Source organism: Protopterus annectens, chromosome 1.part1, assembly GCF_019279795.1.
Source record: "Protopterus annectens isolate FY-2018-M chromosome 1.part1, PAN1.0, whole genome shotgun sequence".
NCBI classification, from domain to species: Eukaryota; Metazoa; Chordata; order Ceratodontiformes; family Protopteridae; genus Protopterus; species Protopterus annectens.
In genome coordinates, this window is record NC_056726.1 from 1,164,742,801 (window position 1) to 1,164,769,003 (window position 26,203).

General features: G+C 38.4%; 1 protein-coding gene across 1 annotated transcript in view; it reads right to left on the bottom strand.

Moving 5' to 3' along the window:
- Positions 1–26,203, bottom strand: part of PRKCG (protein kinase C gamma) — a 4,166,346-nt gene that overhangs the window by 752,093 nt on the left and 3,388,050 nt on the right. Inside the window, exon 11 of the mRNA XM_044080462.1 lies at positions 14,446–14,619. Within this exon, the coding sequence (XP_043936397.1) occupies positions 14,446–14,619 (174 nt within the window). The remainder of the gene's footprint in view (positions 1–14,445; positions 14,620–26,203) is intronic.

Below are 26,203 nucleotides of genomic sequence, written 5' to 3' on the forward strand. Positions count from 1 at the left end.
TCTGCGTAGGGCATCTGTTTGAGGCTGGTAATCCTCTTTGTGAGGTATTTCTGTGGCCTTACCAATTGTTGTAGATGTCTTGTGAGGTAAATACCAAAAGGGGCATTGTATTCTATAATGCGTCTAATGAGTGATGAGTACAGGGGAACAATGGCCTCTTTTTTCCTGTATGAGAAACCTTTTTTTGATGAGGTGTGCCACGTAGAAGGATTGCCTGACTACTGTGGCGATGTGATTATCAAAGGAGAGACTACTGTCCACCTGTGTCCCAAGGTCTCTAATGACACTTTTGGGGTTAAGTAGACTACCGCCTATGTGGTAGTTCATGGGTACAGAAGTTTTACCAAAAGGGATGACAGTGCACCTTTTGGCATTGAGCTTGTGGCCATGGCTTTGACACCAGGCATCTGTCTCAGTGAGGCCCTTTTGTAGGATGTCCACATCGTTAGGAGTTTTGATTATGGCTCCTAGTTTGCAATCATCTGTGAACTTTGTTAGCCAAAGACCTTCTGTGTTAGCCTGTACTTCAGAGAAGTGGATACCAAACAGGAGAGGACCCAGGACTGAACCCTGTGGTACTCCACTTGTTACTGGTCTGAAGTTAGATTTGGAGTCTGCTACTTTCACAATGTGGGTTCTGTCAGTGAGCCAGTTGCCAACCCATCTTGTGACAGAGGGATTTATCCCTAGTTTAGTGAGTTTATCTATAATTCCAGAGTGGGGGATGGTGTCAAAAGCCTTGGGGAGATCTTGATAGGCTGTGTGAACCACCTTATCCTCATCTATGGCTTTGGTGACCACTTCAAAGTCTATCAGGTTTAGGAGAAATTATCTGCCTTTTACAAATCCAAACTGGGTAGGGTCCAGAGTTTGGAGATTACCAATGTCATTGCTTATAAGTTCCATGATGATATGTTCCATAGCCTTGCAGACCAGACTCATCAGGCTAATAGGCCGGTAGTTCCTGGGGTCCATGGTGGCTCCCCCTTTGTGAAGTGAGATAACTGTTGCTGTGCACCATTCAGTGGGCACAAAGCCTGAGGTGAGGCTATGATTGAACATAGTACTTAGGTGGGGTGCCAGTTCATTCTGTAGTTCATGTAGAACGCAGCCTGGGATGTTGTCAGGTCCCATGGATGCTGTGTTCTTGGCTTTGGAAAGTGTATTTTTTATCTGTGCAGCCATGATTACAGGAACTTTGCATTCTTCCAGTATAGAGATGGGCCCTTTAGGGGATGAGAGGTGGGTAAAGTTAGCACTGAACCTATCTGCCACGATGTTGGCACTATCAGTTGGTTCTGTATATTTAGTGCCATTGTGCTGTAACTCAGAGCAGATCTGAGTGTTGCCACTGAGATTCTTGACATAGCTATATAATGCTTTGTGGTTGTCTTTAGAATCAGTGGTGATTTTGTTTTCATAACTAGTTTTGGAGGATTTTAAGAGGGATCTCAGCTTCTTACTGAGGCTGACCAGGGAGTTTCTCCAGTCATGGGATTTTACTCTTTTTTTTTGCAACAGTTTCTTTCTTCTGTTGTATAGTTTGTTTATGGCAAGGGACCACTAGATTGACTTCCTTTATTTGGAGGATAACATCTTGGTTCTGTTAGGGATTTTACGATCCATACACTGTTATAAGTGCTTATAAAGTGCATTTTGTGTAGGATTCAGCAGTCATACCTCTAATGTCCATCAGCATGGGTGTTGTGAAATTTGCCACTTCTGTCTTAAGAAGCGTGAAGTTGGCTTTGGAGAAGGTTTTTTCGGTGGATTCCCTAATACGGGGTGGGGGTGGGGGTGGGTTGTGGATGTCTAGGATGATTAGCTTTTGGTCGGATCTGACCAACGTGGAAGTGACCTTTGGTGTGGAACACCGGTTGACCATGTTAGTAATGACCAGCTCTAGGATATTGCTGCCCCTGGTGGGGGTGTCGATAAGTTGATCCAAGGCATTGGAATTTATGAATTCCAGAAAACGTTGAGCACAAGAGTTGATACATGAGTAGTTTCCCAGTTAATGGTGGGGTAGTTGAAATCGCCCATTATTAGGGTTTTAGGTTGTACCCTAATATTTTCCAGTGTATCAAGAAATGAGGAGTGGGAATCCTAGGTCATGGTGGGGGATCTGTAGCAAGCTACAATTTGGATTGTGATCTTGCCCAGAGTTTGTTGCACATGGATAATCTCGGATGCATTATGCTGAGCAACTAGCCTGGAGGTGTGGATATCCTTAATGAATATGGGCACACTTCCACCTTTAGTGTTTTGGTGCAGGTTAGGTGGCCGAAAGGTGTGGTATGAATTATAGCCTGGTAATGCAGAGGTGCTCTCTGGAGCCTTGAACCAGGTCTCTGTCATTGCGCAGATGCCGATGTTCTCCATTTTAAGGAGTGCCTCAAGTGAGTACATTTTGAGGTTTAGACGTCTAGCACTGAGTAGCATTACCCTCAGATTTTGCTTGCTTGTACCTGTTACGGTGTTAAATTTGTCATTTGAACCTTGCCTAAAAAAGGCACTATAGGGGTGGCAAGAGCCTTAGCCTGTATCCAGAATCCCAAAGGCAACACGGACAGGCCATCTCTGGCAAAGCATCGTGGTTTGTTGACCTAGCTACATTATTTGCATATTATATAGTTTAGGCTGCAGAGAATTAAGTTTGAACTCTGTGAGGCAATCCCTCATTCCAAGTGTTTCTGTGTTGGTACAATGCATTTTGACAAGCTTGCTGTCAGACTGAAAATTATATTTGCAGAATGAAAAACATACTTTATTTTCAAATGTGACCACAATTATTTGCTCTGCCTATATAGAAGGAAATTTATGTGAAAACTGGAAGTATGGATCTATATAAATCTGATATATTCCTCGCAGTGAGTGGATTACCAAAAAAGTCTGAAAAGGTACAGAGTGTCACCTACCTGTTCCTCAATGTGGAGGGAGTCTTAAAGGTATTTAACTACATCACATTCCTTGAAGAGGAGAAAGGCAAAAGCAGTATTGAGAGAGAAATTCAGCAAGTATTGTGATATGAGAAAAAAAGTACCTCATAGTTATCATTTATTTTACAAAGGATGTGGCTCCCTGCAGACTAAATTTCCCTGTGTTACTGAGCTGCAGATTTTAACCAAAACCTGTGAATTTGTTGCATGATTCATTAATATGTGATACAATTGTCTGTGGCATAAGAAATGATACAACAAAAGCTAGGCTAGTAAGAGAATCAAACCCAACCTAATCAAAAGTCATGGATGTACAAAGCAAGAAAAATTACTAGAGCAGAGTAAAAGAACTAAAACATCAAATGCATGTGTACAAGATAAAATGTGAATCAAAAGAATGTCAAAATGCGAAGTAAAGTCAGACCATATTACAAAAGTGAGTGATACAAAAAGAGAAAGCTTTGAATGACACCAGAAGCTTAGCCAATAGTTGAAATTGATAATTTTTTCTTTATACTGCGGTATGATTCTTGGTGAGGGCAGGATGCTACTCAGTGCCAGGGTCATACCCGCCTGGGCTACATGATCAGAGAGCTCTTCCATGTCTCTTTTCATGTAATCCAGGGAGGTACGTGGCCTACTACAGATCACCCTCCATGACCCAGGACCACCACTCCGCCTTTCTGGAGACACTGGAAAACATGAAGGTCCTACCAAACATCCAGATATTGGGCGATTTTAATTACCCTACCGTTAACTGGGAAAACTACTCAAGTACAAACTCCCAGAACTACACAAGACACTCGCAACAGCTGGAAAGACCTCAAAAGTACCTCACCAAGAGGATTACTGGTCTCAAACATATGTCCTCTGCAGTCTGACTGGAAAAACTCCAGCTGTACTCAGTGGCATATCGCTTACTCAGAGGTGACCTCTGCCTGACTTACAAAGCCATGTCCAACTCAGAAATGATGGACATGCTCCACCTAAAGAAATTCAAGTCACTGCGAGCCACTCGCTCTAGTGAGCTAAACCTTGCCACAACAATAAATAGAACATGCTGGAGGGATAGATTCCTGTCACAGAGACTCCCCATGCTTTGGAACAAAATTCCTAACTACATTAGGCAGAGCCCCTGACTAACACTCTTCAAGAGAAACCTTGACGAGTGGATGGGTAACAGAAAATACACTCCTGGGATCACTTCATTGGCTCTTCTTGACAGAGGCTCAGTTAATTAATCAATGGGGCGGCAAAAGCTGACACACTCTGGAAAGTCTTATAAATGCCCTCGAGCAGATAGCCTAGTGCCTACCTATGAACCTATGAACCTATATACTGCAATAGAAAAGGAGCCTGAAGTAAAGAATTTGCATTTAAAATTGTGTCATATGTAGTAGTGTTGTTGTTGTAAGCAGATACGGAAGCCAAGATCTGCATTTAATGAGTTCTGCAGGAATCCATGCTCGAAAAAGATATTTAAAAAAAATGTGCAATCAAAAGAATTTGCACATTGTTGCATGGAAATATGAAAAATAGCTAATGGTTTGTGATACTTAGAGCCAAGTACTTAGAGTTAAAAGGAAGCATTGAATTTAAATTAAATGTAGATGCAGAGCTGAATATTTTATTTGAATATACCTTTGAAGCAATGGGACCTGAAAATGATGAACAGCTATCTGCACATTATTAACATATTCTGGCCATGCAGGTGGCACCATTAGGTGGGACATAGGTGACAAGTGTGTACAAAAATAGAGCATTGTTTTTCAAAATGTAGCACTGAAATAGAGTAGTTGTAATACAAATTTGTGTCATTTAACTTGAGAAATGCTAAGAACTGGATTTTCCTTTTTTTTATTTTGAGTCATTTATGTGCTAGACTTAAGCAGCTGTTTACAGAGGTGGCCTGGCAGCAACATCTCACTAAGAATCATATGGTACGTACACAGATGTGGAAAGAATCAACCACTGTAATCCTGAAATATAGCTTACCACTCTTTAGCAGTTCACACCCTTAAGCCTATGTGTTAATAACCTGACATATGAAAGCTATATTTAAATAAGTTGTTGATGTAGAGTTTTTTGTTTTCAATTGTAGGACTATAATTCAGAGAACATTTTTCTACCCAAGGAGGGAAGATGGTCATCCATTTCTGGCAACTTACTCAGAGAAATATTCATCTGCACTCTACACCTCTGTGTATTTATTTTGTCAGCCATTTAATAAGATTATTCAACTGTATTCAACTGGACGTATAAGAGAATTTAAGTACCTTTATCTGCACTTCTTTTTTCAAAAAATACAGTATTTAAATTGATTTAAACTGTGTTGCAGGAATATTAACTGAACTGGAAGTTAGTCAGTGTTTGCTGAATTTTATTATTTGCTAGTAATTACAGGTGTGGGGGTAGCCACATTCTTTGATTTCCTGTCCTTGCCTATTTCAGTGGTACAGTGTGAAATATTTTCTGCTTAAAAACCTCAGCTTTGGCTGGCTAAGAACTAGCTGTATTTAACTGGACGTATAAGAGAATTTAAGTACCTTTAACTGCACTTTTTTTTTCAAAAAATACAGTATTTAAATTGATTTTAACTGTGTTGCAGGAATATTAACTGAACTGGAAGTTAGTCAGTGTTTGCTGAATTGTATTATTTGCTAGTAATTACAGGTGTAGGGGTAGCCACATTCTTTGATTTCCTGTCCTTGCCTATTTATGTGGTACAGTGTGAAATATTTTCTGCTTAAAAACCTCAGCTTTGGCCGGCTAAGAACTAGCCGCATTCAACTGAACGTATAAGAGAATTTAAGTACCTTTATCTGCACTTTTATTTCAAAAAATACAGTATTTAAATTGATTTTAACTGTGTTGCAGGAATATTAACTGAACTGGAAGCTAGTCAGTGTTTGCTGAATTTTATTATTTGCTAGTAATTACAGGTGTGGGGGTAGCCACATTCTTTGATTTCCTGTCCTTGCCTATTTCAGTGGTACAGTGTGAAATATTTTCTGCTTAAAAGCCTCAGCTTTGGCCGGCTAAGAGCTAGCTGTATTCAACTGGACGTATAAGAGAATTTAAGTACCTTTATCTGTACTTTTTTTTTTCAAAAAAAACAGTATTTAAATTGATTTAACTGTGTTGCAGGAATATTAACTGAACTGGAAGTTAGTCAGTGCTTGCTGAATTTTATTATTTGCTAGTAATTACAGGTGTGGGGGTAGCCACATTCTTTGATTTCCTGTCCTTGCCTATTTAAGTGGTATAGTGTGAAATATTTTCTGCTTAAAAACTTCAGCTTTGGCTGGCTAAGAACTAGCTGTATTCAACTGGATGTATAAGAGAATTTAAGTACCTTTATCTGCACTTTTTTTTCAAAAAATACAGTATTTAAATTGATTTTAACTGTGTTGCAAGAATATTAGCTGAACTGGAAGTTAGTCAGTGTTTGCTAAATGTTATTATTTGCTAGTAATTACAGGTGTGGGGGTAGCCACATTCTTTGATTTCCTGTCCTTGCTTATTTAAGTGGTACAGTGTGAAATATTTTCTGCTTAAAAACGTCAGCTTTGGCTGGCTAAGAACTAGCTGTATTCAACTGGATGTATAAGAGAATTTAAGTACCTTTATCTGCACTTTTTTTTCCCAAAAATACAGTATTTAAATTGATTTTAACTGTGTTGCAGGAATATTAACTGAACTGGAAGTTAGTCAGTGTTTGCTGAATTTTATTATTTGCTAGTAATTACAGGTGTGGGGGTAGCCACATTCTTTGATTTCCGGTCCTTGCCTATTTAAGTGGTACAGTGTGAAATATTTTCTACTTAAAAACCTCAACTTTGGCCAGCTAAGAACTAGCTGTATTCAACTGGACATATAAGAGAATTTAAGTACCTTTATCTGCACTTTTTTTTTTCAAAAAATACAGTATTTAAATTGATTTAAACTGTGTTGCAGGAATATTAACTGAACTGGAAGTTAGTCAGTGTTTGCTGAATTTTATTATTTGCTAGTAATTACAGGTGTGGGGGTAGCCACATTCTTTGATTTCCTGTCCTTGCCTATTTCAGTGGTAAAGTGTGAAATATTTTCTGCTTAAAAACCTCAGCTTTGGCCGGCTAAGAAATAGCTGTATTCAACTGGACGTATAAGAGAATTTAAGTACCTTTATCTGCACTTTTTTTCCCCAAAAATACAGTATTTAAATTGATTTTAACTGTGTTGCAGGAATATTAACTGAACTGGAAGCTAGTCAGTGTTTGCTGAATTTTATTATTTGCTAGTAATTACAGGTGTGGGAGTAGCCACATTCTTTGATTTCCTGTCTTTGCCTATTTCAGTGGTACAGTGTGAAATATTTTCTGCTTAAAAAACTCAGCTTTGGCCGGCTAAGAACTAGCTGTATTCTACTGGATGTATAAGAGAATTTAAGTATCTTTATCTGTACTTTTTTTTTCAAAAAAAACAGCATTTAAATTGATTTTAACTGTGTTGCAGGAATATTAACTGAACTGGAAGTTAGTCAGTGTTTGCTGAATTTTATTATTTGCTTGTAATTACAGGTGTGGGGGCAGCCACATTCTTTGATTTCCTGTCCTTGCCTATTTAAGTGGTACAGTGTGAAATATTTTCTGCTTAAAAACGTCAGCTTTGGCTGGCTAAGAACTAGCTGTATTCAACTGGATGTATAAGAATTTAAGTACCTTTATCTGCACTTTTTTTTCCCAAAAAATGCAGTATTTAAATTGATTTAAACTGTGTTGCAGGAATATTAACTGAACTGGAAGTTAGTCAGTGTTTGCTGAATTTTATTATTTGCTAGTAATTACAGGTGTGGGGATAGCCACATTCTTTGATTTCCTGTCCTTGCCTATTTCAGTGGTACAGTGTGAAATATTTTCTGCTTAAAAACGTCAGCTTTGGCTGGCTAAGAACTAGTTGTATTCAACTGGATGTATAAGAGAATTTAAGTACCTTTATCTGCACTTTTTTTTTCCAAAAATACAGTATTTAAATTGATTTTAACTGTGTTGCAGGAATATTAACTGAACTGGAAGTTAGTCAGTGTTTGCTGAATTTTATTATTTGCTAGTAATTACAGGTGTGGGGGTAGCCACATTCTTTGATTTCCTGTCCTTGCCTATTTAAGTGGTACAGTGTGAAATATTTTCTGCTTAAAAACGTCAGCTTTGGCTGGCTAAGAACTAGGTGTATTCAACTGGATGTATAAGAGAATTTAAGTACCTTTATCTGCACTTTTTTTTCAAAAATACAGTATTTAAATTGATTTTAACTGTGTTGCAGGAATATTAACTGAACTGGAAGTTAGTCAGTGTTTGCTGAATTTTATTATTTACTAGTAATTACAGGTGTGGGGGTAGCCACATTCTTTGATTTCCAGTCCTTGCCTATTTAAGTGGTACAGTGTGAAATATTTTCTGCTTAAAAACCTCAGCTTTGGCCAGCTAAGAACTAGCTGTATTCAACTGGACATATAAGAGAATTTAAGTACCTTTATCTCCACTTTTTTTCCAAAAATACAGTATTTAAATTGATTTTAACTGTGTTGCAGGAATATTAACTGAACTGGAAGTTAGTCAGTGTTTGCTGAATTTTATTATTTGCTAGTAATTACAGGTGTGGTGGAAGCCACATTCTTTGATTTCTTGTCCTTGCCTATTTAAGTGGTACAGTGTGAAATCTTTTCTGCTTAAAAACCTCAGCTTTGGCCGGCTAAGAACTAGCTGTATTCAACTGGACGTATAAGAGAATTGAAGTACCTTTATCTGCACTTATTTTTTTCCAAAAATACAGTATTTAAATTGATTTTAACTGTGTTGCAGGAATATTAAATGAACTGGAAGTTTTGACTCTGCTCTTCAGTTAGTCCCACCCACCCTCCCTGTTTTTGTTTTGGTGTTGATCTTAGTGGCCTTGAAACTGCCTGCCCCTCTTGTAAATTTGTGTTTGGATACTCCTTCTGGGCCCATCTCATTTGCTCACTCAACTGAGTTCAGTGAGATCATATTCTGATTTCTGTCACTCCTACTGTGTACAAAGAGAGCATCTGGGAAACAGAAAAAAAATTAAGCTTGTTTCCTGCCTTTCCTGTTAAGTGGTATAGACTATTTGTAGGCTTCTCAGCCCCCACGCCCTTCTGTGTTGGAGGGAAGTCTTCTAGCTTAGTTTTTTTTTCTTATAACTAGCCAGTTTTCTAGTTTCAGCACTCAAATCTGTTTCTTTGATCTCAGCACTTGTTCAGAAAAAAAAAAATCATCTGCTTTTACTGTACTTGTGTTTCTACCTACTTTATTTTACTTTTGCATCATCTTAAAAGTACTCAATTTTATTTATTACTGCTTGGTGTAACTCATTCTAAGCCTTTTGGTTTAAACACTTGGGCTTCGGACCAGTTATTTTGTACTGAGAGGGTTTGTGGTCTGCACTGTAGTGGCAGAACAGGTAGCTTACATCCTTCTAGGTGGGGAACTGCTGATTGAGGGCTCAGTGTCTGTTATTCTAAAAGTCTATTAATTCTGGTTTAAGCACTTGGGCTTTCAGGCCAGTTATTTTACATTAAGAGGGTTCGTGGTCTGCACTCTTGTGGGAGGAGAGGCTGGACTCTGCCCTTCTGAGCTGGGAATTTCTGGTTAAAGGCTTATAGTGCATGCATATCTTAACTGCTTCTTACTGAAGTTGGTGCGTCTTGTTTGCTGTGGCATAGACTGGATTCAGGCCTGCTGGATCTAGCTTTGTTTGTGTAACTTGAGCACTAATCCAGACATTCTCTAAAATATTCAATTGTATTTATTACTGCTTGGTAGTAACTTGATTAAAGTGTAGCTATCATGCTAAGTCTTTTGGATTAAGCACTTGGGCTTTAGACCAGTTGTTTTACATTAGGAAGGTTTGTGGTATGCACTGTGGTGGCAGGACAGGTAGCTTTCATCCTTCTAAGATGGGAACTGCTGATTGAGAGCCCAGTGTCTGTTATTCTTAAAGTGTATTAGTTCTGGTTTAAGCACTTGGGCTTCAGGCCAGTTATTTTACATTAAGAAGGTTCGTGGTCTGCACTCTTTTGGGAGAAGAGGCTGGACTCTGCCCTTCTGAGCTGGGAATTTCTGGTTAAAGGTTTATAGTGCCTGAATATCTGAACTGTATCTTACTGAAATTGGTACACCTTGTTTGCTGTAGCATAGACTAGATCCAGGCCTGCTGAATCTAGCTTTGTTTATATGCTTGTTGTTTGTTTGCTTGTTATTTCCCTGGAACGCTAATTCCACCTAATATGCAGCTTCTCAGCGCTTCTGTGGCTCACTAGTGATATCTGCATTGCTTACTGTACTTATTTCCTTGTTTCACTTGAAAGAAAGTTACTGTTTTCGTTTTTGCATTTAAGTTACCTGTAACACATTGCACTTAAGTTACCTGGCACTTGCTCACTAAAGCAATTATATAAGTCAGCACTAAAAATTAAAAGCACTACACCCTCACTCCCCACTGGCCCTTGTTTTCAATTATAAAGGAATTCCCAATATTATTCTAGCATGTCCAAAGGTCAGTTGTCAATTTCCTCTCCGGTCCAGCTGGTGAATCTGGGAATCTTGAGGCAATGTTACAACTGCCTCATGTACACAGACAACCCTCTCCTCCTCCCAACAAATTCCAACACATGTGAGAGATGCAACCATATAGCCAAACTGGAGGCTAAGCTCTCTCAACTCAGTACTGGCATAACCAGTGAGGAGGAGAAGGAAACCACACTCACTACAATTCCAGTCTCACATAGACCTACAACGACAGCAAACCAAACACATAATCACACAAAAACATACACAGATGCTCTAAATAAAGATCTGCCTAAGCAGCAGAGACCTCCAAAGCAGACACCCAAGCAACCGCTACCCCAAAACAAAACACGTGCAACACATATCTCACAAAGCCAGTGTGCCGAACAGTCACAGCCCTTAAGACTAAACAACACACCTGATACACTTGTAATAGGTGACTCTATCGTCAGGCACACTGACGTCCCACTCACCAGGCTGAACAAGGAGAGGGTCACGGTGAGCAGCCTGTCGGGCGCTAGGATCCGTCACATAACACAAGCACTCAGGTCACTCCAAGGCAAGTACAAATATAACTCAGTCATTGTCCATGCTGGTGTGAATGACCTGAGACGTACCTCCCTGGACTACATGAAAAGAGACATAGAGGAGCTCTCTGAGCATGTAGCCTAGGCCGGTATGACCCTGACCTTGAGTAGCATCTTACCCTCACCAAGAATGATGCCACAATATGAAGAAAAGATGATCAATTTCAACAATTGGCTTAAGTACTGGTGTCATTCAAAGGGGATCCAATGCCTGTCAGCTTGGGATGATATGCTCGACAAGCCACGATGCTTTGCTAGGGACGGCTTGCACCTATCACCCCTGGGCTTTCAGATATTGGCAAAGGCTCTTGCTACCCCCATAGTGCCTTTTTTAGGCAAGGCTCAAAAGACAAACCCACTTCCATAGCTATCACAAGGGATAAGAAACTAAGAGTAATGCTACTCAATGCTAGAAGTCTAAACCTCAAGATGCACACACTCTCAAAACTCTCCTTAGCATGGAGAACATTGATATCTGTGCAGTAACAGAAACCTGATTCAGGGCTCCCGAGAGCATCCCAGCACTACCAGGTTATACCTCATACCTTGCTTTTCGGCCCCAAAACTTGGACCAAACCACAAAAGGAGGGGGAGTATCGATATTCATCAAAGATACCCACACCTCCAGGTTGGTGGCAAAGCATGAAGCATCAGAGACTATCCATGTGCAACTAACAGTGGGTAAAAACTGCCTTCCAGTTTATAGCCTGCTACAGACCACCCTCCCAAACCCAGGAACCCCACTCGGCCTTCCTGAGAACACTGGAAAATATGAAGGTCTCTCCAAACACCATTATATTGGGCGACTTCAACTACCCAAACATAGACTGGGAGCATTACTCTAGCTCCAACACCCTAGCCCAAAGGTTCCTAGAATTTATAAACTCAAATGCTATGGAACAACTTGTTACTACTCCCACAAGAGGGGAAAACATACTAGACCTGATCATCACCAACATGGGGACTCTATGCTCCAGACCAGAAGTGTATCCCTCACTGGTAAGATCAGACCATAAACTAATCTCACTGGATATTCACATCGCGACCCCACCCCCTGCCCAGAAAACCACTGTGAAAAACTTCTCTAAAGCAAATTTCACACTCCTCAAAACTGAGGTAGAATCCTTCAAAGCCCCCAGGCCTGTGGAAAATATGGCCCAGACCGCAGAATCCTTTATAAATGCATTCTATGAACACCTTCAGGAATGCATGGATCATGCGATCCCAAATAAAACCAAGACCCAATCCTCCAAAGGCAGATGTCCTGTCTGGTGGACCCCAGCCATAAACAAACTATACAATAGAAGGAGGAAGCTATTAAATGATAGAGCAAAATCCCAAAAAGGAAGGCATCACTGATCAGTATTAGCAAAAATCTACGGGCACTCATAAAAAAGTCTAAGGCCAGCTTCGAGAGAAAAATTGCACAGGACACTAAGGATAATCACAGGGCTTTCTTTAGTTATGTTAGGAACCTGGGTGGTAATTCCCAGATATGCTCAGAATTAGTACAAAATGACAAAAAATACACTGAACCCACAGACATTGCCAACATCCTAGCTGACAGGTTCAGCGCAAACTTCTCCCTCCCACCAAAAGGGCAAATATCTATCCCAGCAGAGTGCTACCCCCCTGACATCTCAGATGCTCAGGTAAGAGCCGCCCTCTCCAAAGCAAAAAACACAGCATCAATGGGACCAGACGGTGTCCCAGGCTGTGTCCTACATGAACTCTAAGAAGAGCTAAACCCAAACATAAAACTACTGTTCAATCTCAGCCTTACTACAGGATATGTGCCCAAAGAGTGGCATACAGCAACAGTGGTCCCTCTCCATAAATGTGGTGCCTCAACGGATCCTGGAAACTATCGCCCCATAAGCCTGACTAGCTTGGTCTGCAAAGCTATGGAAAGGATCATCATGGACCTCATAAATAAAGATATTGGGGACCTACAGACACTGGATCCTACCCAGTTCGTCTTTGTTAAGGGCAGATCCTGCCTCTTAAAGCTAGTTGATTTTTTTGAAACAGTCACCAAGGCCATTGACAAGGGGAAGGTCGTCCACACAGCCTACCTGGACCTCGCAAAAGCCTTCGATACAATACCCCACTCGGGCATTATAGATAAGCTCACCAGCTTAAATATAAACCCCTATGTCACTAGATGGATTGCAAACTGGCTCAAAGACAGAATCCACATGTTTAGAATTGCTGGAGCCATGTCAGACTCCAAACCAGTTACAAGTGGTGTCCCACAAGGCTCAGTCCTGGGACCTCTCTTGTTTGGTATATATTTCTCAGAGGTACAGGCCAACACGGAAGGACTGTGGCTGACCAAGTTCACAGATGACTGCAAACTGGGCGGCATAATCGACTCTCCAGCCGACACAAGCATCATCCAAAAGGGCCTCATAGAAACAGACAACTGGTGCCAGAGCCATGGCCTCAAGCTAAATGCCAAAAAGTGTATAGTCATCCCCTTTGGCAAATACAAAGTGCCCACAAATTACCACATAAGTGGTAATCCATTAAGTACAGAAGAAGTAATTAGGGACCTGGGGACCCAAGTTGATAGCAATCTCTCATTTGACAACCACGTGGCCAAAGTGGTTAGAAAAACATTTTATATAGCCCACCTAATCATGAAGGGATTCACATCTAGATCAAGGGAGGTCATCGTGCCTCTTTACTCATCCCTCATCAGGCCCATAATTGTGTACAATGCCCCTTTTGGGATGTACCTTACCAGACACCTGCAGCAACTGGAAAGACCCCAAAAGTACCTCACCAAGAGGATCAAAGGGCTCAAACAGATGCCATATGCTGCCCAGTTAAAGAAACTCCAGCTCTACTCAGTGGCATACCACCTGCTCAGAGGCAATCTGTGCCTGACGTATAAAGCAATGTCCAACCCGGAATTAATGGACATGCTGCACCTCAGAAAATCCAAACCCCATCGAGCTACGCGTTCAAGAGACTTGAACATCAGCACTGAAATAAATAGGACATGCTGGAGGGACAGATTAATAACCCAGAGGCTCCCTTCACTCTGGAATAAAATCCCAGTCCAGGTTAGGCAGAGTCCCTCATTGACTCTCTTCAAGAGGAATCTTGATGAGTGGATGGGAGATCGTAGGTTTACCCTGGGTATCACTTCTGTGTCACTGTTAGACAGAGGCACAGTATACTAACCTTGAAAAAGGGCATAGCAAAATAAATTTAAAATGGGTGGTGAAAGCCAAACACATTCTGGCTAGGCTTATAAATGCCCTAGGGCAGATAGCCTAGTATGAACCTATGAACCAATGAACCTATTAAAATAGCTAGCATGAAGTACAGGTTTCTACTTACCACAGTCTGGAAAGTAGAGTGCAATGCTGTCAGGAAGTGTGGACGATTGGCCAGTGCTAAGACCCTCTTCTCCACCATTGTGCATTCCACATCATCATCTTGAATTACAACATCCTTCTTCAAAATCTTTATGGCATAAAGATCTGATGTGCCTTTCTGTTCAGCCAGAATTACCTACAAAATAACCAGAACCAAAGCAGTGCTGTTATGTAAAGCTTGTGCATACTTTTAGTGCAATGCTTTCTGTACCAATTTACATTATGTAAGGTGCATGCAAAGTGCATATTTTAAAAATGAAACTACACATTTCATTAACAAAACAATAATAATAATACATATTGTCATTTCTTGCTCATCTATACCATTATGGACTGAAGAATATACTGATCTTTGTTTAAAATTCTTTATATGCTGTAAGAAATAAATTGATGTCAATGTAATGGTTAGACTGTGATTTCATGTAGCTAATTCTGGAATTTATAGACATTTATCTTGTATGATGTAGCACAATTTGCATTCATACCAGCCATAAAATAAGGAAAAAATAATAAAGCTTGCCTCTAAATGTTAGTTGATTATGCTATCAATGTGATGCATTACGTTCTTGTGAATATTTATTCATTTTTATTCTTTCCAAATTTTATTCTAGGCACTGTCTTTGAGTTCACACTGAAATCATGCATTTCTGGAGCCCCTGGCCTGTAGTCAGCATCTCTACTCCTGCTCTGTCAACTCTGACCAAATCAGCCCCAGCTAATACTCTGCACAGACTGCGTAAGAACTATCCCTGCCCAAGCCTGAAGACCATCCTTGAAAGGACAGAGAATGTGCAGTCAGAGTAGATATCCATCTCTACTGCTACTCTGTGAACTCTGATCAAACCATACCCAGTTAATACACTGCACAGGCTGCATAAGGACTATCACTGTCCAGCAACTGACACCCAAGCTTGAAGTCTATCCTTGAAATGACCGAGAGCATACAGTCAAAGAGGGTATGTATATTTAATCCAGTAAAGTTAACACAAGCTGCGACTTACAGTTTCTAGAAACAGACTGTAGGGACAGCTGAGTGTCTATGTACACTCACCTGTAGTAGGTAGCTGTAGTGGTGCATACTCTGAACTAGAGGACATGGATTCCTGAACCCCCAACAACACCCATACCACCGGTTTATACTACTGCACATAATAACGGATAATCAGTTTAACAGGTACAGGTAATCAGTTTAACAGTTTTTTGTGTTGTGAAAAGTAACTGCCAATACATAGCTTGCTACCCTTCCCAAACAAACACACCAAAACAGGACAAGCTATTTGTTTGCCTCCTGTTGAGACTACTCCCCTTTACTTTCTTTCCTTTACTCAGTGTTTTGCAGCTAACTCTCTAAGTACTTAACCATACATATAAATATTTGCTTAGTTTTCTTCGGCTTGTGCACTGCTACTTATCTCTGGAAACCTTCTCACCTTTTACCATAGCCGAAGCTTGCTGATTGTTTTTCTCAGCAGTGTTACTTTGTTGATTCAGTGGTTGGGCCCCACTCTGTTCACCCTCACTACATTTGGGGTCAATACACTCCCCCTACCCTACTCCCAATTCCCACCCATCAGTTCCTACTCTACAGTTAAAATATAACAACTCTACATCTAGACTTCTCCCAACCCATCTCTTCATCAAAACAATCAGAACATAAACCAATTGCAGTTGCCATACAATTAGTATCTCTGACTGATTTACTTAAAGTGTTACTACCCAGGTTGACTTTTTAGAAGTTATACCACTGTAGCTACTCTTGCCCAGTAACATTGTACAGTACAAACTAATATCTTCAGCAAAATCTAACTTACATATTATACAAAATTACTCTCATTCATACCCTACTAATGTGCCTCCTCAGTATATTTGCACAGTTTACCAACTACCAAACCTCCCAAATAAATGTAATTAACAGTCTTATAAACCCACACTCACTATTCCAGCAGTTACCAAAGTCTATCAATCACCGCAGCACCCACAGTGTATCAGCAAACCTTCAAATATTTTTCAGTTACTGGTATCTTATATCTAAGTACATTACCATAAGAAATCCAATAAAACTAAAACACAAATGCATTTGGCTATTTATTTTCCTTCATAAAATAAATTTACACTCAGACATTAGTGGAAACATTCCCTCAAACTCTGGCCCCACACAACAGCAAAACAGCCCAGACTACCAACACAGTATTAACTATACCATTCTTTTTCTCTCTCATTTCCCATCTCCAGCCTTCTCTTCCTAAATATTAATCTTAGAATCGTATGCAAAAAAATTCCAGGGCATACATGTTTGTATTGCCAGATATTCCTCAGAAATAATCATAGCTACAAACATGGCTGAAAAAAGACTTCCATGACAGTGGAATTACCCCACCTGGCTTCAATATAATTAGGCTTGTCAGAACAAATAAGTGAGCAGGAGGAATAGCCATCATCTAAAATAATTCTCTAAACATGACTGCATATGCAAAAATGCAGAACTACCAATATCACTGCCACTGTAAACACCCTCTTTAAACACTCCTTCCTCTCCTCTCTTGCTCCCCCTAACTACCTCACCCTTCCAACCACTTCTACTCTATCTAACCTACCCCTCCTCCTGTAACTCTTATCCCTTGTCTACTACTATACAGTGAGATTTACTGCTAAACAGCTTGACTATCTACTTATCAGTCTACTCTTATGTTGTCATTAGCTAACTACTCAAACTTTATGACCCTACCAACCTTCTTTGCTAAAAATTCAGCGGCTCAAAATAGTTAATCATATTTCCTTTAGTGTATTATGGTTCTCTCTTCTTCAGTGATTGTAATGCTAGGCATGTTTGTATAAACTGATATAAGTTTGTATATAACTATAACGCTTTTTTCTTCACTTTTTGAAAAACATGTACTCACATTTAATATCTTTGGTATATTCTTCAATGTTGATTTTTTTATATTTTTTTATACTTTTATACTTTATATATGTCAATATTCTAGTCATATGTAATTCTTGTGGAGCTTTTATCCCGGGTCCTCCTCTGAAAAAGGGCTTGAGCTCAGTCGGAATAACCTGGTCAACAAATAAATAAATAACATCACATCACATCTCAAAATCAGTAATAGGAAAATACATTGTTTAACAGCCATATATATCCCATCAGGTAAAAACATTACCACTGTAGAAAATATCCTATACTAGATATCCCACCATATACAGCATGAAACAGTAATATCAGGAGACCCAAATATATATACAGCTTATCAATAGCAACACCACATCTGATTCCTTAAACCTGTATGGCTTTACACAGTCAATTACATGAGTTACTAGCGTTAACTAAAGTACTGGTAGGCAATTAACCATAGAATGGATTCTTACTAATAGACCCAACAAACCTAGGGCTGCTAGTTGCCTTCCAGACAGACTAACTGACCATTAACCTACTTACACTCTCAGAAGTTACAATATCCAAGATAAACAGGTAATTTACAATCAAATTCATAACTCAAAAAACTTTAACACACATTTTCATCAAATCCTTTAAATAATATACAACTAGAAAATACTAAAAATCTATGTCCTTAGATTCTGCTGTCTCACACTTCAATGAGACATTCCTAAACATTCTCAATAACCTTGTCCCAGTATGTACTAAAAGTGGCAAATCAAATTCTGCACCATGGATAACAAATGAAACTAAGAAATGAATGCTGCGGCATGACAAAGCCTGGAAAGAGTGGCTCAAAAATAGAACACAAAGTGCATTTCAACTTTTCAGGTAATGCTAAGGAATAGGACAAAATACGAAAAAAAAAATAACAAGCAGACATATTATAACATCCCCCAAAATAAACATTAAAATAACCCAAAACTATTCCGTACATCCAGAAACAAACTTTTACATCAATGCCAAATTACCACCCCAACCCTACATCCAACAAAACACTGATTCAGTTCCCACACAGTTTAATAACTATTTTATACAGACTTGATTACCCCTCACGAGGATTAATACTTCCACTACCCTCTCAGTACCAGCAACCCCTGCTAAATATCCTCATCTATTTGATTTCAACCCATTACTTACCTCCACCATTAAAAAACTCCTACATAAGCTAAAACCAACCACCCTAACTGCTGACCAGCTCGCATCAGACTACTTAAAATGGCTGCAGATACAATTGCTTTTACAGTCTCTATATTGATAAATAAATCTATATCCAAAAAATACATTCCTCCTTCCATCTGGAAAAATCCATTGTTATACCTTTACACAAAGGTGGCACGTCTACAGAGTTTAATTACTACAGGCCCATTGCAATCCTTACCCCTATCATGCTGAGCTTCTACATAATTTAAATCCAAATAATATGGAAGCACAGCATGGTTTCAGACCCCACCATAGCAAAATCACCATCTTCCTTCAATTCACCAACACTATAAACCAGTATAGGAATAATGGTAAACTAGTGTCAGCTGTGTTCCTAGACTTATCCAAAACTTGGAACACTGTATCACACCAACATTTACACACTGAACTTTTTTCAATGGGTCTCCCTCAGTCCCTACTAACTTCCTTAGTTATCTATCTAGAAGGCAACAGGATCTCTCTTCCTCTCTTTTGGTTACCACAGGTGTCCCTCAGGGCTCTATACTAGGACCCTTTCTTTTTAATATTTGTATAAAAAAGCATTGCACTGCTATACACCAAGCAAATACAGTACAATTTGCAGATGATTCAACTTTAATATGTATACCTCCCCAGAATATCAGGACTACAAGAAATCACTCAAATTTCTTTCTCTGCAATAAAACCCAGCTGAAAAATTCTAACCTACTCCTTAATCCTGATAAAACAAAATTCATACTCTTCACACCAAATCATTATCTCAATAAAAATAATTTTTTTTAGTTACATCTGCAAACATTAGTAAAACAGAAGTAGTACCACTATTTATGGAATATTATAATAGATGACAATCTTAAATTTGGTCAACATATTCTTCAAATAATTAAAAAGTCCCACCAAAAGCTTGGCTTCCTTTACAGGGCAAAACAGTACCTTACAGACCCAGTAAGAAAAATCCTAGCCTCATCCTATTTGCTTCAAACACTCTTATATGTCTCACCTATCCTTACAAACTTAAGCTCCACACTAAAATCCAAATTAGCCCCCTGTTACAACAATGTAGCTAAATTTTCTAACAAACAAATAAATAAGCAAAGCCACCAAAAGAATGACTAATAAACCAGTAAACAGGTGTCAAGGCAGAGAGGCGTGCTTCACACAGATGGAGGATACCAAGCTGAATGTAAAGCCAGTTTTATTAATGAAAGTAAAGATTAAGTGCTTTCGTCCTGTTACACTCAGGGCTTCATCAGAATAAAGCTACAGCACACAATGTCCATGTTAAATAGTGTCACCAATTAAAAATAATTAACAAATCTGTTAAAGCAAAATCACAAATGCAAATCTGCTCTTAAAGAAACAGCGTAGCCATAAACAAGAGTATGGGCAAATGCATTCCACTACCTAAAAATAACTGTATACCGTACTATTTCCATAAAACTAATTCTTTAAGAACATTAAATGTTAAAGTATCAATTAAATAAATTGATAAGTAGTAAATATTGACTAGATTTAACTAAGTTAATGAACACTTAAAAGCACTTGTTGAAATAGTCCGACTTCTAAATACACCAATTTGGAACACGCAGCCTAAACAGAACCAATCATATGCCATGTTCTCTCAATCATACGCTATTACAACTGTCCTCCTGCACACTACTAATATCTCCCCTCCTACATAATTTATAACTTACTCATTATATCTCTTGAATTTTTTACAAACCTATGCAATACTAAAATCTCCCTTCCTTCATAATTTTATAGTTCAGTTCTTTATGTATCTTGAAATCCTTGCAAACCTATCTTCACTGAAATGTGTGGACACTAATCTTCTTTTACAATGTTTTCCCTACTGCAGTATCAATCCATTTACTTCCTGCAAGATTATGCAGCTGGAGCAATTGTATAGATTGACAATTGTTGATGTAAATAATTTACTGTATATATCTGTCTTGTAATTATGTTTGTATTTTTCATGGGAAATCTGTTTTTCCTGACAAGTGTCTAAAATTCACTTGTTGATATAGATGTACTGTGGTGGAGCTTTTTTCTCTGGGCATCTGCTGAAAATAGGCACTGCCCAGTTGGACATTCCTATTCAACACAGACAAATAAACAATAAAATAAATACTAAACACCAAAAATCCACAAACAACGAACTGTTAAACTGGAACGGAACACAATAAAAGTTGGCCAAAAAGAGTTAGTGCTATTTATTGTAAGTTACACTGGCCAAAAAGAGTTAGTGCTATTTATTGTAAGTTACACTGGCCAAAAAGAGTTAGTGCTATTAAAATAAATACTGTTCTAATTATATTAGATTTATATACATTATTCCTAGCAAAGGTACATTTATATGTTGCAATCAGTGCAGTAGCTTTCAACCTACTTAAAAATACATTATCAGTTACTCGCATTACATGCTGGTATTAATTCACTTGGACATATTTGATTAGAGTACTTAAATGAGAACTTGATAACTGGAACTTAAGTGTGAGCCAACAGAATTAGTTATTTAAGCAATAATCAATGATGTGGTGTGTAGCAATAATCGATGATGTGGTGTGGTATATTCAAGATGTACCCATAATTGGCATGGTTTAATCATGAGGGTGAAGCTAGAGTGATTAAATAAAGCCAACCATAGGTAAATTTCAATATACCACAACCACGGAGTCAGTTATTGCTATTATACAATGACATTACTTAAGAAAAAAAAAAAACGTACTTTTCTTAAATAATGTCTTTGTGTAATGGCGCATTACTGTTCTTCTGCGGCTGGTGGTATTCCGATTCCTTGTGTTGATGTAATGCGCATGCATATAGAACTTACGCTCCCATGCATAGCCAGTACAACAATGCTCTGAAACGGAAGCAACAGAGAAAAGAAAGTCTCCATTGCGCCGTTTTTGTCTTCTTTTTTTTTAATTAAAAAAAAATAACTTTAGGGCAGTTTAGGGGTAGGAGGGAGACAGCATGGAAGAAATACAAGGGATATCAGGTATGTGTGTTTAATTTTAAATAACGTTCCCGATTACCCTAGTATTTTGTCCAAGCTGCCTTTCTGGTATGTCCGGAGTTGGGGATAAAGATTTTATTTTTATTTTTTAAGAAATAAAAATAAAATTTAAACAATATACCAATGGAAAGAAGTCCGGGTGAATTAGTACAGACATGCTATTAATTTCTGAAAACTTTTATTTTGAAATTACATGTAACACTGTTGATAGAGCTTACCACATAATAGCCATTTTATGAAGGAAATAGCCAATAATGGTGTTATCAGTGCCATTCTAGAATATTTGACAGTTAAAATCAAATCAAGAGGTTATGCTTGTGTTTCTAAAAATATACAAGGGTCATTAAAATATCATTAAATACCATTTAGAATCAGAAGGTGGCTCAGAAATTGAGCGACTGGCCATCTCTTCTGTGCACAATCTAATGTGTGTTGTTAGGTGCAGACCTTCCAATATTCTTCACTCAGCAGACATGACTTGTAAAACATGAAATACTGAAGTTGCTTAGTCATAAATTCTTGTGACACTGGACATTAGTTTCCCATATATTCTTGCAACATAAAATTAAGGGATAGAATAAGACTAGACTTTTAAAATGGGATGATTTATAGAAATTAATAGATTCTGTGCTGACATATGGATTTGTCACAAGTTATATAAACTGCCTAAGCCGCTCTGCAGTATCAAGAAAGTCTATCAATAAAGCATGCACAGAATCTGAAATCATTCCTTAACTGAGAGTTATTAACAATCACTTCTTCATGCTAAATTACATTGAAACTGGCAAAACTGCAGGCCAATGATGCCACCACATCTACCCCACGAAATTGAAAGAAACATATTATCGGTAAAGCAAAGATCTTTTCAGAATTAACTTTAAACTTTTCAGATATGTGACACATATCTGCTTTGAAATAACTGTTTATACTTCTGTTCGTTTTAGAAGTTATTAATTTCTACCTTTTGGAGTGAAATAACAACCGACGACGATGGAGTAAAATCAACACGTGTTGTAGAGTTCTGCACCTTTTGAGATCTTGGTAGAATAAAATGCCAGCTTGAAACGTAACAGGATAAGAGGCCTTACAACATCATCATCTAAGGGTTTCAGCAATGAATAAAAGGCTTTACATCATCATCATCTAAGGGTGTCAGCAGAGAGACTTATCTCTCTGTTGAATAGACAAGCATCTATTTATATAGATATAGTGTGACTACTATGTATCCACTACAACTAAAAACAATGTAATTATGTATGTAGCTCATCTGTTTTTGTAATTTACAAAATCTCTTATAGTACATTGTCTCCAATCTGCCTTACATATTGTGCATATTTGAAATTGCCAGATTCTGTTAAATTGATCTCATTTTGTTTATTGTAACTGTATTTTACTTAACTTTTTGTGCATATTCCATATTTTACTTTTTATTTTTACTACATTGTATAACTTACAATACATGTTTTTCTATGTTCTGTGAATATCTGTATGTAATTTCCTGGAACTTTTCTCCTCAGGTCTCCACTGAAAATGGGCTGATAGCTCAGTTGCACCAACCGAGTTAACAAATGTCAAATAAATAAATAAATAAATAAATATTTGTGCTGCTTAAACTTACAGCCACTGTGTAATGGTAATGTGTTTGCTTTCATCTTTTATTTTAAGATAAAATTGTACAAAGACTTCTGAGAAATTGAGGTTAATAACTGAGTACAACCCTTACACTACAACTCAATGAAATAACCTAAGCGTCTTTCTCTTCTGTAGAAACCTGGCTAAAAAATTCAAACTTGCTCTTTAATTCTCCCAAAATAAACTTATGAACTTCACCACCAAACAGTACCAAAACAATCATTCATGATTACATTATCAATATATTAATACAAAATATTCTACAGCTTTACTCCCCCACAAGGGATCTCTGCTCATGTGAAAAATTAATGTTAATTACGAATGAATCTAACAACCCAGCAGGGGATTCTCTGTACTGTTGTTATGTCTCCAAGCTCTGGAATGTTATCCTTCTAGTTACAAAAATGACTGGAAAACTCCCTGACATGAAATTACTGCTCAGACAGCACCTTACTCAGTCATGGTCATGCTTGGTCATGCTTATGGTCAGTCATGTTATTGCTTGGTCATGCTCATGCTCGGTCATGGTATCGCTCGGTCATGCTCATGCTCAGTCATGCTCCTGCTCAGTCATGGTGTCGCTCGGTCATGCTCATGCTCAGTTATGGTCATGCTCTGTCATGGTATCACTTGGTCATGCTTATGGTCAGTCATAGTTATGTTCGGTCATGCTTATGCTCGCTGTCATGGTATCACTTGGTCATGCTTATGGTCAGTCATAGTTATGTTCGGTCATGCTTATGCTCGCTGTCATGGTATCACTTGGTCATGCTTATGGTCAGTCATAGTTATGTTCGGTCATGCTTATGCTTGCTGTCATGGTATCACTTGGTCATGCTTATGGTCAGTCATAGTTATGTTCGGTCATGCTCATGCTCAGTCATGGTATTGCTCGGTCATGCTCATGTCCAGTCATGCTCCTGCTCACTCATGATATCGCTTGGTCATACTTATGCTCAGTCATAGTCATGCTCGGTCATGCTCAGTCATGGTATCGTTTGGTCATGCTCATGCTCAGTCATGGTCATGCTCTGTCATGGTATCGCTTGGTCATGCTTATGGTCTGTCATAGTTATGCTCGGTCATGCTCATGCTCGATCATGCTCATGCTCGGTCATGCTCATGTTCTGTCAAGCTCCTGCTCAGTCATGGTCATATTCCTGCTCTTCAACAGATTGAATCTCTCATCTCAGGTTCATCTTTCTCATTGCTCATTTTTTATCTTCTCTCCTTAGCTGTATTAACACACCCCCCTCTATGTTTCTGTAACATATTTTCCTCTCCCATCTTACTTTTCTGCTTTCTCAGACTAATCCTTTCCTGCTGTCCTGCTTATAATCTTGGACTTCTGTCTCCATACATAACACACATAGCAATACTAACATATCTTAACAGATCTACCACTCCGCCTGATAACTATATCTTCATCAGTACTAACAAATATATCCTAATTTCACAGGATACAGTAACTCAAGGTGTAGGACTCACTGTGAAGTTTTGTGTCTTAATAAAATGCATCTAGACTATTTAATTTATAGTGAAATAAGCACCTCATAATCTTATGATGTATATAGTTAATTCTATTGCTCTGTTACAGAATAGTTCAAACAGTTTATCAACATAAACACTACTTTCTGCAGCCCTGTTATGCAATGACTGTATCGCTGAAACTGTAAATGTATAATGTAAATGCAGTAATGAAGGTTTTTCTGATGAAGCTTTTCTTCCTCGGCCACCACTGAAAATGAGATTTGTTTGGTCAGATCATCCCAGTCAATAAAGACAAAAAAATAAATGAATAAATAAGTAAAAAAAATGCATAAACTTGTGCTGTGTCCTTATAGTATGAGGATGAATGTTTCTGGCACAGGCATGTTTGATATACCACCTGAATGCTTTCTGCTGTTTATCCGTGGCTTCATGCTCATTTATGGCAAGACCCATCTCCTTATGTTAATGTCTGACAAAAGGTACAATTGAAAGGAGACTGATTACTAAAATATGAAAGCCTGAGCCTGACCTACTGTTCTTGGTTACATGAAATACAGGTCGCTCATGATATTAACATAATATTTTAGATGCGCACAAAGACATAAGCTTGCAGTCACATAGACACAAATTGACATAATGGATGAGGACTCTCTAGTAAGTCAGTACCCTCTCCAGAGTCTGGAGCAGTCGGTCTTTGATTATTTATTTATTGATTGATTGAATGAGGGTGTGAACTGGTCTTTCTTAATGTAAGACCTGGGCCACGACTGCAAGAGTAAATAAATATATATAAATATGTATGTATTTATGTATATCTATGTAGATATATATATATATATATATATATATATATATATATATATATATATATATATATATATGAGTCTGCATAAAAAGACCAAAAACCCACTTACCCAAAGACGAAAAGACTCCTCGCGTAACCAAGAAGTTACCCAGGCAAAGGAAGCAGTCGGCCAACATGTGCAAGTTTGCCTTTTTCCCCCACTATAGTGCAGTCTTGTAGTTGGTATAATTAGTTAGGGGGCGTGAGGGGACCACCACCCCCATATTGAGGGGAGTGTGGGTGAAGCTCCCCACTTGTGTGGGTTCAGAGTGCTTCCATGTGGTTTCTTGAGATTATTGACTGACCTCTTCCTTTCCCTGGGTACCTTGTCGGGTATGTGAGGAGTCATTTAAAAGAAGACTCGGTGTTGTCATCTTGGTCTTTTCATCTTCAGGTAAGTGGGCTTTCGGTCTTTTCAGGTAGACCCATACATATATATATATATATATATATATATATATATATATATATATATATATATATATATATATATAATTTTATGTAGCCAAACAAACAGCATGTTTTGGGTACATAAGAAAAAGACCAAAGACATGGAGAGAATATGCAAAACTCCATCATGGCAGTGACTAGAAGCCAGAATTGAACCATGGAGTTTA